The sequence below is a fragment of the Ahaetulla prasina genome, chromosome 4 (genome assembly GCF_028640845.1).
Source record: "Ahaetulla prasina isolate Xishuangbanna chromosome 4, ASM2864084v1, whole genome shotgun sequence".
NCBI classification, from domain to species: domain Eukaryota; kingdom Metazoa; phylum Chordata; class Lepidosauria; order Squamata; family Colubridae; genus Ahaetulla; species Ahaetulla prasina.
In genome coordinates this window covers 2,556,109-2,575,000 of record NC_080542.1, presented here as the reverse complement: position 1 = coordinate 2,575,000, position 18,892 = coordinate 2,556,109, and the positions used below count along the sequence as shown (strand labels likewise).

The following is an 18,892-nucleotide window of genomic DNA, read 5'->3' as shown; positions in this document are numbered from 1 at the left end:
TCAATCATGGAATACTGGGAGATGAAATCCTCCTATCTTAAAGATGGAATTCTGGGAGATGAAGTCCAGACAAAAACGTGGAATTCTGGGAGTTGAAGTCCACCATCTTTCACAATCCCCCTGGACCGAGGGGACAAAGCAGCTGGGAGCGGGGAAGATCTGCTACCCAGTGAGTTATGGGCCTCAGGATGTCAACCCTCATTTTTTGTGTCTCTCAAGGCATCCTGGGGAGGCCAAGGAACCCTCATCCTGACCTTGCTGGCATGGAGACGACACTCCGAGATGAAGACCGTGCTGGCCCCCTTGAGGGACCAGTGGAGCTTCTTCAGGCCGGGTTGGATCTTCCGGTCCAGGTAGCGGATACGTTCCCGGAAGAGGCCCCTCTCCTCCTCGGACAGCATGCTGATGATCCTGTGTACCCAAGGAAGGGTGGAAGGTGTTAAGATCCAGATCCTCCTTCCCCCAAGACAGGGAAAGGAGCCAAATTGTGACACATTCCAGGCCTTGCCGTCAAAATACATTATGCACCATGTCCCGGTGGTCTTTCTGGTCCTCTTCAAACTCCAGGTCGTTGTAGACCCGCTTCCCAGTGATTCGGACCAACAGAGCCTCGCTCATCTGCTGGGCCCGGCGAGCAATGGCCAAGGTGGCGGCTTTGTATTCGTTCACAATGTTCTGGACCTGTGGGAAGAGGGAGAGAAGATGGGAGAAGAGCCACAGATGTTGGGGAGAGGTGGTACCTAGTGGGCCTGGGAGGACCACACTCAGAATGGCAACGGGAGGCGACATAGCCGGCCCAAGAGAGCTGAAGGGATCTCAAGGGCATTGTTGTGGCCACCAGACTCGGAGGATGAGGAGGTTGGGGAAGAACTTGGACCAGTTCTGGAGTCTGAGGAAGGCTCTGATGGATGCTCTGCGTCTGACGCAGAGATAGAGCCAGTGCCTTCCGACATTTCCCAGCCGCCGGAGAGGCAGCTGCCTTTGGAAGCTGAGATGAGTGAGGAGGAAGAACAGCTGGGGCCTGTTCCCGATGCCCGTGGTATGCGCAGAGCAGTTAGGAGAAGAGAGCAACGGAGGACAAGGAGTCGACTCGGGAAGCAAAGCACACGTGGACGCTGAATGGCCCCTCCCTGGCTGGGGAATGAATAAAGAGAAGGAAAGGGGAATGGTGGTCGTAGGAGACAACCGTTCGTATTTCTGGAGATTTTGCTCATGCCGTTTTGTGCCACAAAGACTGCATGCCAGAACTTAATTTGAAGCCTTTCGGTTGGGAGCTCATATCGCAAGGAACTGATAAGGTCTGTTACTGCCGTTAACTCCTTGAAGGACTCTTGCCCGGACTTTTCGGTGGGTTGGATGCCATTAATTCACAAGAGGTAAATAAAGAGGGTTTTTTTTCGTGTCAAGGAGTCCGTTTCTTGCTTCTGCTAAGAAGGACCAGGAGGTGGCTTTGGCCCCAAGAGGTGGCTGATGGTTACCAAAAAGGGCAACCAAGGCAGAGGTGAAGCCCACTTGAAGATAGGCAAGAAACGGCTAATGCCATCATTTCCACAATAAGGGGACCGAGGTACTCCTTGCCGGGGCAGAACCTCAGAAGGAGAGAAACTCTACTCTGAGGTCCACCATCTTTCACAATCCCCCTGGACCGAGGGGACAAAGCAGCTGGGACCGGGGCGGAACTGCTACCCAGTGAGTTATGGGCCTCAGGATGTCAACCCTCATTTTTTGTGTCTCTCAAGGCATCCTGGGGAGGCCAAGGAACCCTCATCCTGACCTTGCTGGCATGGAGACGACACTCCGAGATGAAGACCGTGCTGGCCCCCTTGAGGGACCAGTGGAGCTTCTTCAGGCCAGGTTGGATCTTCCGGTCCAGGTAGCGGATACGTTCCCGGAAGAGGCCCCTCTCCTCCTCGGACAGCATGCTGATGATCCTGTGTACCCAAGGAAGGGTGGAAGGTGTTAAGATCCAGATCCTCCTTCCCCCAAGACAGGGAAAGGAGCCAAATTGTGACGCATTCCAGGCCTTGCCGTCAAAATACATTATGCAGCAGGCGGCCTTCTGCCAGATGTTCCTCGTTTCCATAAATCATTCCCATCCCTGGTTCTGGCAGACAGAGGCCCTTGGAGACTGCTCAGCCTCTCAGAGCTTTGGGTTTCCTTAAGAACAGCCGGCAAATTTTGCCCAACCCCAAACCCTGAAGGTCCCTCAAGGGTCCTTCATAACGGATCTTCCAAGCAAGATTGCTTTGTTGAAGTTGAAGTGGACTTCAACTCCCAGAATTCCCCAGCCGGCAGGGTTGAAGTCCACCCATCTTAAGCGTGGAATTCTTGAGAGATGAACTTCACCCATCAATCATGGAATACTGGGAGATGAAGTCCAGACAAAAACGTGGAATTCTGGGAGATGAAATCCACCCGTCTTAAGCACAGAATTCTGGGAGATGAAGTCCTCCTATCTTAAGCACGGAATTCTGGGAGATGAAATCCACCCATCTTAAGTGTGGAATTCTTGGGAGATGAAGTCCTCCTATCTTTTTTTTTTTTTAAATAATTGTTATTAAGCTTTTCACCCTTAAAAACAAAATGAAGAAAAAAACACACATTAAAAACACATCACAAACACAAACAGTGTTACGTATTTTACAGCTTGTCGTATCGACAGTGGTATATATAGTCTCTGTTCTTTTTTTACTCAGTCCTATACATACTTATATTTACATTCTGTTATTCTATTTACCAATCCAATAATTTCCATTTCCTAATTTTTAATTGAGTTAGATTAACAATCCAATTTCTAATTTTGATTTCTATTTTTTCCAACCAATCATATCATTTATAGTCCTCCTATCTTAAGCATGGAATTCTGGGAGATGAAATCCTCCTATCTTAAAGATGGAATTCTGGGAGATGAAATCCTCCTATCTTAAGCATGGAATTCTGGGAGATGAAATCCTCCTATCTTAAAGATGGAATTCTGGGAGATGAAATCCTCCTATCTTAAAGATGGAATTCTGGGAGATGAAATCCTCCTATCTTAAGCATGGAATTCTGGAGATGAAATCCTATCTTAAGCATGGAATTCTGGGAGATGAAATCCTCCTATCTTAAAGATGGAATTCTGGGAGATGAACTCCTCCTATCTTAAGCATGGAATTCTGGGAGATGAAATCCTCCTATCTTAAGCATGGAATTCTGGGAGATGAAATCCTCCTATCTTAAAGATGGAATTCTGGGAGATGAAATCCTCCTATCTTAAGCATGGAATTCTGGGAGATGAAATCCTCCTATCTTAAAGATGGAATTCTGGGAGATGAAATCCTCCTATCTTAAAGATGGAATTCTGGGAGATGAACTCCTCCTATCTTAAGCATGGAATTCTGGGAGATGAAATCCTCCTATCTTAAGCATGGAATTCTGGGAGATGAAATCCTCCTATCTTAAAGATGGAATTCTGGGAGATGAAATCCACCCATCTTAAGCATGGAATTCTGGGAATTAAAGCCCACATGTCTTCAAAGTGCCCAAAACTGAGAAACCCTGTCCTAGACCCTCCATCCTTCCATCTTCCCTGCCCTGGTGGCATGTTGGCCTACAGACCCATTCCTCCCAGCCCCCCACCCCACCCCCGGCCCCTAACCCATGTTGGCTATGGACGATGGACACAGTAATCCCCAGGAAGACCGAACGCCCAGTCCCGTGGCTGTCCTTCCTGAGAGAAATCTGCAAATTGGATGAAAACAGACCGCCGCATCCTCCCCAGCTCCCCCACCCACCGATTAACTTCCGAGGAGAAAATAAAAGAGGCGCAAAAAAAACACACCAGCTTCACACACGTGTGTGTCACGACAAAAAGCCCAGCTGCCAAGAAAAAGCTCGTTGCAAGCCACGCACGCTTCCTCGGCAGAGCCAACGCCTCCCCCTGGCGCTCCAGGAAGAACGGGAAAAACAGGGACCCTCCTTGCCAAGCCCACCTCCACAAGAAAAATCTCAAGAAGGTCCCACTGAAATGACTTCTCCCCCTCTCAGCTCCCTTCCAAGCCCGCCCGCCAGCCGTGGTCGGTAGCTTGGATTTTCTGCACTATGTCAACCCGATCTGAGAGTCTTTTGCCCGGGAGGAAATGGGCGAGCGGATCGCCGACAGGAAGACCGCTGTTAAACGAGTCGGGATTTCTCACTGGTCGCCAAAAGGGACGTCGCGTGACCCCGGGACGCTGCAACCGTCATAAACCGTCATAAATAGTCTCGTCTGGACTACTGCAATGCTCTCTACATGGGGCTCCCCTTGAGGGGCATCCGGAGGCTACAGTTAGTCCAGAATGCAGCTGCGCGGGTGATAGAGGGAGCCCCTCGTGGCTCCCGCGTGACACCTATCCTGCGCAGACTGCACTGGCTACCTGTGGCCTTCCGGGTGCGCTTCAAGGTGTTGGTGAACGTCTTCAAAGCGCTCCATGGCATAGGGCCGGGTTACTTACGGGACCGCCTGCTGCTACCGAATACCTCTCACCGACCCGTGCGCTCTCACAGAGAGGGACTCCTCAGGGTGCCGTCGGCGCAACAGTGTCGTCTGGCGACACCCAGGGGAAGGGCCTTCTCTGTGGGGCTCCGCCTCTGGAACGAACTCCCCAGGACTTCGTCAACTTCCGGACCTCCAACCTTCGCCACGAGCTTAAAACCCACTTATTCATCTGCGCTGGACTGGGTTAGTTTTTTAAGTTTATGGGTTTTAATGGGTTTTAGTCCTAAATTTTAATCGTGGCCAATTTAATAAGTTTTTTAACTGTATTTTAATTGTATTTATAGTGTATTGTGTATTTTTACTTGGCTGTGAACCGCCCTGAGTCCTTCGGGAGAAGGGCGGTATACAAATTTAAATAATAAATAAATAAATAAATAAACAGGAGCCGGTTGACCAGCGTCTGGATTTGAGGATTTGAGGACGGCCTTCTCCACCAAAGCTAGATTAGGGGCCGTGAAGGGTCGCCCACCATTTGGACTCAAAACATTTCTGACCCTGCATCAAACCAACATCAGTTTTTCCGACAGGACATCCTGGTTTTCGACATCTGGAGGTCCCAGATTTCAAATCCGGGGCAGAGGAATGAGAAGGGGGCAGCCCCGGTCTTCCTGTTTCTCAGCCAAGGGGCTTCAGAGAGAATAACAGAAGAACTGGAGGGGACCTTGGAGGTCTTCTAGTCCAACCCGCTGCTCAAGCAGGAGACCCTACACCCTTTCAGGCAAATGGTTGTCCAGTCTCTTCTTAAAACCTTCCAGTGATGGAGCGCCCACAACTTCTGGTGGCAAGCTGTTCCACTGGTTAATTGTCCTCACTGTTAGGAAGCGTCTCCTCAATTCCAGGTTGCTTCTCTCCTTGATGAGTTTCCATCCGTTGTTTCTTGTCTTGCCTTCTGGTCCTTTGGAGAATAGCTTGATCCGCTCTCTATTGTAAGATGCTATCATGTCCCGTCCCGTCCCCCCCGATCCTTCTCTTCGTCAGACTGACAGGATAACTGAGTGGAAAGGGACCTTGGAGGTCTTCTAGTCCAACCCCCCCCTTGCTCAGGCAGGAGACGCTAGAGCATTTCGGACAAATGGGTGTCCGGTCGTCTCTTCTTCAAAACCTCCAGTGAGGGAGCCACCCACAACTTCGGGAGGCAAGTCCCAAAGGTGACTTTTTTGGGGTTTTTTTTTTCTTTCGAAGTCATTTCGCTTCTCATCTAAGAAAGCTTCTTCAGCTCTGACAGGATAACGGGCAATCCTGTCAGAGCTGAAGAAGCTTCTTGGATGGGAAGCGAAACGCCTTCAAAAGGAAAAACGAAGAAAGTCCAGTGGTCTCCTGAAAAAGCACCTTCGGGACAACCATGATCTGGATGGCTGAGAATCTCTACGGACTTCTGGAGGCAAGGAGTTCCACTGATTAACTGGATCGGCACCTAGGCCTCAAGGGACAAGTCCTACCGGCTGCCAAAGGTTGCCGTGTTTATTGGTTGTGAAGCTGAGGTAGATGGGATTACAGACCCCATAACAGCTCTTCCGAAATCGAAAGGAGCCTGTGAGGACCTTCCAAAGGTCGTGGGATGCAAAGCTACTCACCTGTTGTAGTCTCGGACCACCAGCAGAAGGTTCTCCCTCAGGTTCCTCAGGTCCTCCTTCCGTTCGTACACCTCCACCACGTAATGTGGGATCTCAAACAGCACCCTCTCCCAGTAGTGGATTTCCACAAATAATTTTAGCAGGTGCCTGGAGAAGGAGAGGGAAGAAGGAAGAAGGAGAAGGAGAAGGAGAAGGGGAAGGAGAAGGAGAAGGAGAAAGAGGAGGAAGAAGAAGAAGGAGAAGGAGAAAGAGAAGGAGGAGGTGAAGGAGGAGGAAGGAGGAGAAGGAGAAGGGGAAAGAGAAGGAGAAGGAGGAAGGAGGGAAAAGGAGAAGGAGGAAAAGGAAGAAGGAGAAGGAGAAGGGAGAAGGAGGACGAGAAGAAGAAGGAAAAGGAAGAAGGGGAAGGAGAAGGAGGAGGAGGAAGGAAGAAGGGAGCATGAAACAATGGCGGAATGCCAGGGCAACAAGGTCCTCTCCGATTCTTCCCGCGTTTTTCACTCACTTGTCAAAATTGATGTCCAACATTCCTGGCATCTCGGCACTGGTGATGAGGAGAGGGGTGTCCAGGCGCTTCAAGCTGTCCTTGTCCAGGCCTTGGGTCCACTCGTGAAAGGTCTTCCTCTCGATCTCATCCATGGCTTGCACCAGAAGCTGATAGGTCTGGAAACTCTCCTCTCCAGTCCCAATGTGAGGGATGAAGTGGGCTTTGGTGAGACACTGGACAAAGAGGAAGAGAAAGGGACTGTAGGAGAATACTCTGCAGAGCTTGGAGGGTGGGCTTTGGTGGAGACACTGGACAAAGAGGAAGGGACTGTAGGAGAATACTCTGCAGAGCTTGGAGGGTGGGCTTTGGTGAGACACTGGACAAAGAGAAAGGGACTGTAGGAGAATACTCTGCAGAGCTTGGAGGGTGGGTTTTGGTGAGACACTGGACAAAGAGGAAGAGAAAGGGACTGTAGGAGAATACTCTGCAGAGCTTGGAGGGTGGGCTTTGGTGGAGACACTGGACAAAGAGGAAGGGACTGTAGGAGAATACTCTGCAGAGCTTGGAGGGTGGGTTTTGGTGAGACACTGGACAAAGAGGAAGAGAAAGGGACTGTAGGAGAATACTCTGCAGAGCTTGGAGGGTGGGCTTTGGTGAGACACAGGACAAAGAGAAAGGGACTGTAGGAGAATACTCTGCAGAGCTTGGAGGGTGGGCTTTGGTGAGACACAGGACAAAGAGAAAGGGACTGTAGGAGAATACTCTGCAGAGCTTGGAGGGTGGGCTTTGGTGAGACACAGGACAAAGAGGAAGAGAAAGGGACTGTAGGAGAATACTCTGCAGAGCTTGGAGGGTGGTATTAAATGCATCATCAGTGCAGAATCCTCGCATTGCCATAAGTGATCCAAGTTCAGCCTCCTTTGAATTCCGCTGACCCTTATCTAATACCAATGTAATGTTGACTATTATTCTTGTGTACATATAGTCCTCAGCTTATAACCTTTCATGTAATGACCATTCAAATTTACAACAGCACTGACAAACGTGACTTTTGTGACCGTTTTTCACACCGACGACCGTTGCACCATCCCCCGTGGTCACCTGATCCAAATTTGGACGCTTGGCCACTGGTTCGTATTCATGACAGTCGCCATGTCCCGGGGTCACGTGATCCCCTTATCGCGACCTTCCGACAAACAAAGTCAACGGCGAAGCCAGATTCACTTAAGAACCGTATGACTAACTGAACGACCGGCAGGGATTCGCTTCAGAACTGTGGCAAGAAAGGTGGTAAAAATGGGGCGCAATTCACTTAACAACCGTCTTCCTTTGCAAGAGAAATTTTGGGTTCAATTGTGGTCGTAAGTCAAGGACCACCTATAACACAATTTCTTGCCAGGCGTGGAAACGTTTTGCGTGCAAATGGTGTCAGGAAAGGCCAGAATGCGAAAGAAGGCCATAAATCACAAGCCGTCCTCGATTTACGACCACAACGGAGCCCCAAATTTCTGTCGCTAAGCCAGACTGCTGTTAAGTGAATCTTGCGGGGCCCCCCCCCATTTTACGACTTTTCTTGCGACAGTTGTTAAGCGAATTGCTGAGGTAACCACAGTTGCGAAACGAATCTGGATTTCTCGTTGACTTTGCTTGCCCGAAGGGGATCGCATGACCCCCCGGGGACACTGCGACCGTCATATATATGAGTCCGTTGCCAAAGGTCTGAGTTTTGATCCTGTGAGCACGGGGGAGGTTGCGACCGTCCTAAGTGTGAAAAACAGTCACTAAATGAAGCATTGTAAGTCAAGGACTACCTGTAATTCCTAGCAGCTACCAAGCACCTGACAAAGGTGATAATGGCTTTGTGTGTGTGTGACAACCTAGCAGTAACGCCCACGGTCTCCTGGCACCCGTTGAGGGATCTCAAAAGCTGCCCAGAGCCCATCCTTTCCTGGCTGCCAACCAGAGCTCCCATGTTCCACTCCCCGAGCCTTTTGCTCACCTCGTCCTCGGCTCGGTCAACAGGAAATTGCAAATGCCATTCCCCGTTGCCCATGAAGAGACGTTCGGGTGGGCGTAATGAACAAAACAACACATGCCACCTAGGAGAAGGGGTGCCAACGGTCGGTGCCAAGAGAAAGAAGTAAGAAATGTTTTCGGGAAAAACCAGCTGCCGTTCGCACCGTTGAGTCAGGCGCCGCGCGTGCCAACTCGCCCAGCGAGGGGTCGCTTCGTCAGAGCTGGCGAGGGGGGCGCAGAATCGGGGAGCCGGGGGGGGCACGCTGCACCCTGTGCCCTCCCGAGAATGACAGGAGGGGCATCATCACCCCACGAAGGCATCCCTCCCTGCTCTTCAAAACCTGCGCCAGCCGTTCTGTAGATGCTGCCTGGGAAGCCATCTTGCTTTCCATCCCGATAGGGGTGGCCACCCGATAGCTTTGGACACCCATAAGGCACAGCCCCTAAAACCAATGCTCACATGAGAGAGAGAGAGAGAGAGACAGAGAGAGGGAGGGAGAAAGAGAGAGAGCGAGAGAGGGAGGGAGGGAGGGAGAAAGAGAGAGAGAGAGAGGGAGGAAGGGAGAGGGAGGAGGGAGAGAGAGGGAGAAAGAGAGAGAGGGAGAGAGAGGGAGGAAGGGAGAGGGAGAAGGAGGGAGGGAGAGAGAGAGAGAAAGAGAGAGAGGGAGGGAGAAAGAGACAGAGACAGAGAGGGAGGAGAGGGAGAGGGAGGAGAGAGAGGAAGGTGGGAGAGGGAGGGAGAGGAGAGAGAAAGAGAGAGAGAAAGAGAGGGAGGGAGAGAGAGGGAGGGAGGGGGAGAAGAAGGGAGGGAGGGAGAGAGAGAAAGAGAGAGAGGGAGAGAGAGGGAGGGAGGGAGAGGGAGGGAGAAAGAGAGAGAGAAAGGGAGAGAGGGAGAGAGAGGGAGGAAGGGAGAGGGAGAAGGAGGGAGGGACAGAGAGAGAGAAAGAGAGAGAGAGAGAGGGAAGGAGGGAGAGGGGGAGGGAGGGAGGGAGAGAGAAAGAGAGAGAGAAAGGGAGAGAACAGGAAAGAGCACTATGGGTAAAGTCCACACATATCTGAAGCATGGAATTCTGGGAGTTGAAGTCCTCCCACCTAAAGCTTGGAATTCTGGGAGATGGTGCCCATCCATCTTAAGCAGGGAATCCTGGGAGATTTGAAGTACATCCATTTTAAGCGTGGAATTCTGGGAGTTGAAGTCCTCCCATCTTAAGCAGGGAATTCTGGGAGATTTGAAGGCCATCCGTTTTAAGCATGGAATCCTGGGAGTTGAAATCCACTCGCCTCAAGTGTGGAATTCTGGGAGTTGAAGGCCCTCCATCTTAAACGTGGGAATCTGGGAGTTGCAGTCCCCTCATCTTAAGTGTGGCATTCTGGGAGATGAAGTGCACTTGTCTTAAGAATGGAATCCTGGGAGCTGAAGTCCCTTAAATCCTAAGCATGGAATTCTGGGAGTTGAAGTCCTCCCATGTTAAGCGTGGAATTCTGGGAGTTGAAAGTCAATCAATCTTAAACGTGGACACCTGGGAGTTGAAGTCCACTCGCCTTAAGGGTGGAATTCTGGGAGTTGAAGTCTAAGCATCTTACAGCGAGTGTGGAATTCTGGGGGTTGCAGTCCACCTGTCTTAAGAGTTGCTAAGGTTGAGGAAAGCTTTCTGTAGAACGTATGTTCCTCACCTGCTCCAGGGAGTAAGACGAGAAGTTATGAGATGAGACATCAATAGGAAGGACTCGTTGGCAGGAAGAGCTGTCAATCCAGTCCATGATTGACAGAGAGGCATTTCTTCCCCTTTCCTGCTGAGTTTTCAAACTGCAGCTGAGCAGTCACTGAATCGTGCGGCGTAGGAGATGGTGCGAATTCTGCAGTGTAAAGGGGGTTGGGCTGGATGACCTCTTAAGGCCCCTCCCAACTCTTGCGATACTTTTCCTCCGCCAACGGTGAAAGAAGAGTTATGCGGTCAGTTTCGTGACTTCGTTTTTAGCTCACAAGACGGAGGTGAGCGGCAAGGGGCGCCCGACAGGACTCCGAAGCCAAGGCACAGGAGGGTGGGGAGGATGGAAGCCTGGCAGTTCCGTGCTGGGATTGGCAGACAGGTGGGAGGCTGACCCACCCAGTCCCCTCCCCAATGAAAGAACCACCGAGTCAGACACACAATCCAACACTCGACAACCAATCAAGGAACCATCGCTCCCAAGTATATAAACAGAGAGCAAACCCCACTCCCTTCCAGCACTGATGACGTTCCCTAGCTGGGTCGCGAAACGTCTGCAAGAAAGCAACCTAGCTCAGAAAGGATCCCACAGTCCTCCTCCTTCTACTCCTCTCCATCTTCCACCTTTTCCACCTTCTCCGCTTCTCCTTACCCAACTTCACACATCCAGCACTGATGATGTTACCTAGCTGGGTCATGAAACGTCTCCAAGAATGGTGTCTGGAAGCCGTACGGGTCTGGATGGGGAGAAACAGGCTCAAGCTCAATCCCTCCAAGACGGAGTGGCTGTGGATGCCGGCATCCCGGTACAGTCAGCTGCAGCCGCGGCTGACTGTTGGGGGCGAGTCACTGGCCCCGATGGAGAGGGTGCGCAACTTGGGCGTCCTCCTGGATGAACGGCTGTCGTTTGAAGACCATTTGACAGCCGTCTCCAGGAGAGCTTTCCACCAGGTTCGCCTGGTTCGCCAATTGCGCCCCTTTCTAGACCGGGATGCCCTATGCACGGTCACTCACGCCCTCGTGACGTCTCGTCTGGATTACTGCAATGCTCTCTACATGGGGCTCCCCTTGAGGAGCACCCGGAGGCTCCAGTTGGTCCAGAATGCAGCTGCGCGGGTGATAGAGGGAGCCCCTCATGGCTCCCATGTGACACCTATCCTGCGCAGACTGCACTGGCTACCTGTGGCCTTCCGGGTGCGCTTCAAGGTTTTGGTAACTATCTTCAAAGCGCTCCATGGCATAGGGCCAGGTTACTTACGGGACCGTCTGATGCCACCGATCGCCTCCCACCGACCCGTACGCTCTCACAGGGAGGGACTCCTCGGGGTGTCGTCGGCCAGGCAGTGCCGACTGGCGACACCCAGGGGAAGGGCCTTCTCTGTGGGGGCTCCCACCCTCTGGAACGAGCTTCCCCCAGGACTTCGCCAACTTTCCGACCTTCGAACCTTTCGCCACGAGCTGAAGACACATCTATTTATTTGCGCAGGACTGGATTAGAATTTTTAAATTTTGAATTTGGTTTTAATGGGGTTTTATTACTTTTAGTGTTATTTTTAAATATTCGGCCTTATTTAATAAGTTTTTTAAACTGGTGTTTTATTCTGTATTTATATGTATGTTTTTTATCAGGCTGTAAACCGCCCGGAGTCCCTTGGGAGATAGGGCGGTATAAAAATGCGATGAAAGAAAGAAAGAAAGAAAGAAAGAAAGAAAGAAAGAAAGAAAGAAAGAAAGAAAGAAAGAAAGAAAGAAAGAAAACTACGAAGGTCAGAGAGCACCAAGGATCTCACAGTCCTCCTCCTCCTCCCTTCCACAAACCCAGCTCCCTTCTAGCACTGATGATGTTCCCTAGTTGGGTCATGAAACGCCTGCAAGAAAACCACCCAGCTCAGAGATCACCAAGGACCCCCCCCCCCGTCTTCCTCCTTTTCCTCCTTCTCTTCTTCCACCTTTTCTTCCTCTTCATTCCCCCATTCCTCGCATCCCTCCTAGCGCTGATGACGATACTTAGCTGGGTTGTGAAACGTCTGCAAACAAAACACCGAGCTCAGGGGCCACCAAGGACCTCACAACGACCTGCAAGATAGTCCCTGGCTGATCATCATTCATTTAGCGACCGTTCCAAGTTACGACGGCCCTGAGAAAGTGACCCATGACCCTTTTTCATGGACTTATAACCGTTGCAGCAGCATCCCCCCCCCCCCGTGGTGACTCGATCCAATTTCAGATGCTTGGCAACCGACTCACACTTACGACAGTCGCAGCGTCCCGTGTGCGTATGCGCATGTGTGTGTCATGGGATCCCCTTTTGGGATCTTCTGATTAGCCAAGTCCCCGGGGGGGGGATCCTAACCCACTTAACAACCATGAACAACCGCAGCGATTCCCTTAGCGACCGTGGCACGAAAGGCCCTAACTCTCTTCGCCAATGGCTCCGCTTAGTGACGGGGCTCAATCGCGGTCCTAAGTCTGAGGACCGCCTGCATTTCAAAAGCTGGGCACATCTCCCACCCCACGCCACTAAAAATTAAAGCCAGAAAAGAGCATCTTTTGTGGTCCAAGCCAGCCAAACGTGGGCATAAAAAAAACATTTTCGCCCCCCCCCGAGGACCTTCAGTGGGAACCATTTTGTTTTTCGCCAATTTGTCTATTTTCCATTTTCGAGTGGGCACCGGGAGAGGAGGGGGGGGGGGAGACACGGGGGGGGGGCATTGCGTTTGATTGACGGCTGGAATGCCAGGTTGTTTCTCTCCTGGAGTATAATTAAAGCTGCTAAAAGGAACCAGTGAAGGAGGAGGATGTTTTTCAGGTAAATAGCTGAAAAAGAGACAGGGGGAAAAAGAGAAAAGGAAGGAATCGCCGACAGCCACGGTGGCCGTAAACAAAGACTGAAGTGGGGTTTATATTATTATTATTATTATTATTATTGTTGTTATTATTATCTCTTTTATTCATTAAACATGAAACTACTTCTTCCTCCTCCTCTTCTTCCCTCCTCCTCTTTTTCTTTTTATTATGATTGTTGTTGTTATCTCTTTTATTCATTAAACATGAAACTACTACTTCTTCTTTCTCTTCTCCTCCTCTTCTTCTTCTTCTCCTTTTTCGTCTCCTCTTCTTTCTCCTCCTCCTCCTCCTCCTTTTTCTTTTTATTATTATTATTATTGTTGTTGTTGTTATTATTCTCTTTTATTCATTAAACAAGAAACTACTTCTTCGTCCTCCTCTCCTCCTCTTCTTCCTCCTCCCCGTCCTCCTCCTCTCCTCCTTCTCCTCCTCTTCTTCCCTCCTCCTCTTTTTCTTTTTATTATTATTGCTGTTGTTGTTATTATCTCTTTTATTCATTAAACATGAAACTACTACTTCTTCTTTCTCTTCTCCTCCTCCTCTTCTTCTTCTTCTTTTTCGTCTCCTCCTCTTTCTCCTCCTCCTCTTCTTCCCTCCTCCTCCTCCTCCTCCTCCTCCTTTTTCTTTTTATTATTATTATTATTATTGTTGTTGTTATTATCTTTTATTCATTAAACATGAAACTACTTCTTCTTCCTCTTCTTCTTCTCCTTTTTCCTCTCCTTCCCCTCCTCTTTCTCCTCCTCTTTTCCTCTTCCTTCTCCTCCTCTTCTTCCTCCTCTTCTTCCCTCCTCCTCTTCCTCTTCCTCCTCCTCTTCTTATTGTTGTTGTTGTCATTATCTCTTTTATTCATGAAACATGAAACTACTTCTTCCTCCTCCTCCTTTTCTCCTCCTTCTTCTCCTTCTTCTCCTTCTTTTTCCTCTTCTCCTCCTCCTCTTCCCTCCTTTCTCCTCCTCCTCCTCTCCTCTCCTCCCCTCTCCTCCTCCTCCTCCTCTTCCCTCCTCTTTTTCTTTTTCTTCTTCTTCTTATTGTTGCTGTGGTTGTTGTTGTTATTTTAATTAAGTTTTACTTAATTTTAACTGGGGTTAGTTGTTAATTTTTAGGTAATGGGGTTTGATCATTTTAATTGTAATTTTACATTTTGGCCTATTTAAATAAGTTTTTTAATTAGTTTTTCTTGTGTATGATTTCTGTATTTTTATCTGGCTGTAAACCGCCCTGAGTCCTTCGGGAGATAGGGCGGTATAAAAATTTGATTAAATAAATAAATAAATAAAATAAATTTTGCTGACCGGTGGAATGGAAGGAGGATTTTTCCACCCTCTTTTTAATGCCCAGAGCACCGAGAAGCCACCATCTTATTTACAAAGTAATTTCCTCGACTTACGACCGCACAATGGAGGCCCACATTTCTATTGCTAAGCAAGACATTTGTGAAGCGAGTTTGGGCCCGCTTTCACAGCTTTTCTGGCCACAGTTGTTAAAGTGTGTCACTGCCATTGTGTCGTTAAATCACAACAGTGTTTAATTGAATCCGGCTTCCCAAAGCTGGTCAGAAGGTTTGATACGCCAATAAAACCATTGGAAAAACTTCGCATTGGTTGCTTTTTCCACCTTCCTGATCTAATCTGCAGCTTTGGGATCTCCTGATGGGGCCCCGTCCAATACCGGCAGTCCTCGACTTACGTCGACAACGGAGTCCAACACTGCTGTTGCTAAGCGAGACATTCATGAGGCGAGCCCTGCCCCAACTTTCTTGCCACAGGGTGGTTAAGTGAAACCACTGCAATTGTTAAGTCGGTCACACGGTCGTTAAGTGAATCCGGTTTCCCCCCCCTGGCTGTGCTTGTCGCAAAAGGGGAATCACGGGACCCTCCGGGACGTGGCAACCGTCGTAAGTACATGCCAGTTGCCAAACGGCAGAATTTCGATCACGTGACACACACACACACCCCCGCCCCAGGATGCTGCAACGGTTGTAAAGTGTGAAAAATGGTCGTAAGTCACTTTTTTTCAGGGCCGATGTAACCCCATTGTGTTCGTAAGTCGAGGACTCCCTGTAAAACGTCTTGATAGCCACCCAACTGAGCCAGAAGCTGAGAAGAAGCCACGCTGGGAAGCTATGGGAGATGCCCTCAGCCCAGGCTTTTAGAAGCGTCAGCCGTACCTTCATGGGTCTGTCCACACGCCGCCGGAGCGCCCGCATCCAGTGGGCCATCCCTGAATAATGACACATGTACGGCGTCAGGAAAGGGGCCTTCTTGCTGAGTTCCTTGTTGACCAGGGATAGCTCCCGGTTGAAGAGCATGAAAACGTCCACCGTTTTCTTGTCGAAAGTGCGCTTGATGGCCTGGAGAAAGGAGAAGACACCGGTTGGGATGGGTCAAGGGAGCGAAGGTGTCCTAGAAGACCTCCAAGGCCACAACCCTCTCCTTCCGTTCCGTTATCGGGTCCTCCTGAATCTCCATCTCCCCAGTTTTCAATCGAAGTTGGATTTATATCCAATTTATTCTCCAAAGTACCAGAGGGCAGGACAAGAAGCAATGGGTGGAAACTAATCAAGGAGAGAAGCGACCTGGAATTCAGTTCCTAACAATGAGGACAATTAACCAGTGCCACCTCCATCCCTGAAGGTTTTGAAGAAGAGATTGGACAGCCATTTAACAATAACAACAACAATAACAACCACAGAATTGGACGGGACCTTGGAGGCCTTCTAGTCCAACCCCCTGCCCAGGCAGGAAACCCTACACCATTTCAGACAAATGGTTATCCAACATTTTTTAAAATATTTCCAGTGTTGGAGCATTTACAACTTCTGCAGGCAAGTTGTTCCACTGATCAATTGTTCTAACTGTCAGGAAATTTCTCCTTAGTTCTAAGTTGCTTCTTTCCTCAATTAGTTTCCACCCATTGCTTCTTGTCCTGCCTTCAGGTGCTTTGGAGAATAGCTTGACTTCCTCTTCTTTGGGGCAGCCCCTGAGATATTGGAAGGCTGCTATCGTGTCTCCCCTAGTCCTTCTTTTCATTAAACTAGACATACCCAGTTCCTGCAACCGTTCTTCATAAGTTTTAGCCTCCAGTCCCCTAATCATCTTTGTTGCTCTTCTCTGCACTCTTTCTAGAGTCTCAACATCTTTTTTACATCCTGGCGACCAAAACTGAATGCAATATTCCAAGTGTGGCCTTACCAAGGCATTATAAAGTGATATTAACACGTCACGTGATCTTGATTCTATCCCTCTGTTGATGCAGCCCAGAACTGTGTTGGCTTTTTTAGCAGCTGCTGCACACGGCTGGCTCGTATCTAAATATGTCTGAAATATGTCATTTGTCTGAAATGGGATAGGATCTCCTGCTTGAGCAGGGGGCTGGACTAGAAGACCTCCAAGGTCCCTTCCTGCTCTATTCTGATTCTCTTCTATCCCTTAAACCTGGTGTTTTCAAGACTGGGCAACCTGAAGATGGGTGGACTTCAACTCCCAGAATTCCCCAGCCCGCCATGTTGGAGTTGAAGTCCAGCCATCTTCAAGCTATCAAAGTTGAGAAGACTGTTCTAGTTTCTGCCACCGTGTTTCTCACTTCTCTCTTGCACGTCGCAACTGAGGAGATCGGTTGGACCAAAGGGCCCTTCCAGGATCCCAGAATTCCCTTCCCGGCCAAGGGATTCTGGGAGTTGAAGTCCAGGTTGGGAAACGCTGTGCTAAGACATTCTAGTTAAGACATTCTAGCTCCACTCATGCCCTCCCTGTGGGCATGCATGCCATCACCAACGGCCCTTTGGGTTTTCGGTGCGCACACGCGTACCAGTTTGGGCACCTCGGTGCCCAAAAGTTTCGCCATCACTGCTCAACCTCAGCAACTTAAGGATGGATGGACTTCAATTCCCAGAATTCCACACTTAAGATAGGTGGACACCATCTCTCAGAATTCCACGCTTAAGATGGACGGACTTCAACTCCCAGAATTCCCTGCTTAAAATAGATGGACTTCAACTCCCAGAATTCCCTGCTTAAAGTAGATGGCCTTCAATTCCCAGAATTCCCTGCTTAAAATAGATGGACTTCAACTCCCAGAATTCCAGGGTTAAGATGGATGGACCTCAACTCCCAGAATTCCCTGCTTAAAATAGATGGACCTCAACTCCCAGAATTCCCTGCTTAAAGTAGATGGACTTCAATTCCCAGAATCCCAGAGTTAAGATGGATGAACTTCAACTCCCAGAATTCCATGCTTAAGCTGGATGGACCTCAACTCCCAGAATTCCCTGCTTAAAATAGATGGACTTCAACTCCCAGAATTCCAGGGTTAAGATGGATGGACCTCAACTCCCAGAATGCCCTGCTTAAGATGGATGGACCTCAACTCCCAGAATTCTGGGAACTGAAGCCCGCCCATTGTCCAGTTGCTTCAACCCTTCCCAACATCATTCAGGAGACCTGAAGACCATCTCAGGGTCAAGTCCTTCTTCTGCTCGCTAAGAAAACTGGAGCACAGGTCCACCAGACGCCACTTTAGCGTCGATACAGCCACTCTTGGAAGCCCTCTCTTTCATTCCCCACCCCCACCCCCACCCTCAGCTGACCCCCCCATCTCCCCAGGTCAACCATTGTGGGTCCAAGAAGTTGTACCTCTCGGGATGACAAATGTTGGAAGATATCCTGAATCTCCACCCCATGCTCTACATCCTTCACCGTCTCAAAGGCCGAAGTCATCAAGTTCTGGGTCATGACTTCCAGGTCTTTGACTCCTGCGCGGAAGCTGATGGCACGAGAAGAACGGAGGAGAAAAGTGGTGGACCTCCACGGCACACGTCCCATGGAGCTCCCATGCGCCACACCCACCGGAAGATCCGTCTTTCTCACCGGCTGAAGTCTTCATGCCAGGTCGTGTTCTTCACATCCAGAATTCCTCCCTTCACGTTCCGCAGGTTGTTGAGGTATTTATTGAAGGTCTCCTCAATCTCCAGCAAGCTGCGCGTCATCTGAGGGCCTTGTTGACCAAAAAAACAGGGCAGCGGGGTCTGTTTGCCATCTTCCCAGCGGGCGAAGTGTTGCTGGCTGTCGCAGACCTACCAGGAGGAGGAAGCGGCTGTGATCACCGCCTTCCCGGGGATCTAGTCTCTTGGGGCACGGATCCAGCTGGCCCAGAGAATTATGGGAAAAGAGGCAGGAAGAGGGAGCTGGAGATCCCTCCATCCAGCCAACCCGCTCTTGCTCTGCAGAAGACCGGACCTCAACGATGCCAGCAGGCATAGATGGATTGCAGAGGTCAACCCTTAGTGGCTAACATGGACCGCTAGAGGCGGTCAGCGCACACCTACCTCCAGGAGGTCTTTGCAGCGTTGGACGAAAGCATCCACCTGGGCGAAGATGCTGGTCTGGTCCAGAACCCATCCCTTCCCAGAAAGCCTGTCAGAAGAGTCACTAGTTAATTAACAACGAACCAGTGGAACGGCTTGCCACCAGAAATTGAGGGCGCTCCATCACTGGAGGTTTTGAAGAAGAGACCGGACAGCCACCTGTCTAAAATGATATAGAACTTCTTGCTTGAGCAGGGGGTTGGATTAGAAGACCTCAAAGGTCCCTTCCAACACTCTCTCTATATATTTATAGATAGATAGATAGATAGATAGATAGATAGATAGATAGATAGATAGATAGACAGACAGATAGACAGATAGATAGATAAGACAGATAGATAAAAGATAGATAGATAGATAGGACAGATAGATAAAAGATAG

The 18,892-nt window shown here is 49.7% G+C and overlaps 1 protein-coding gene across 1 annotated transcript in view; it reads right to left on the bottom strand.

Moving 5' to 3' along the window:
• Window positions 1-18,892, bottom strand: part of DNAH2 (dynein axonemal heavy chain 2) — a 187,912-nt gene that overhangs the window by 117,401 nt on the left and 51,619 nt on the right. The window contains exons 9-15 of the mRNA XM_058183311.1: window positions 18,473-18,560; window positions 18,015-18,220; window positions 17,781-17,910; window positions 15,317-15,499; window positions 6,593-6,807; window positions 6,091-6,237; window positions 1,775-1,931 (exon numbers count right to left, since the gene is read on the bottom strand). Of these exons, the coding sequence (XP_058039294.1) occupies window positions 1,775-1,931; window positions 6,091-6,237; window positions 6,593-6,807; window positions 15,317-15,499; window positions 17,781-17,910; window positions 18,015-18,220; window positions 18,473-18,560 (1,126 nt within the window). The remainder of the gene's footprint in view (window positions 1-1,774; window positions 1,932-6,090; window positions 6,238-6,592; window positions 6,808-15,316; window positions 15,500-17,780; window positions 17,911-18,014; window positions 18,221-18,472; window positions 18,561-18,892) is intronic.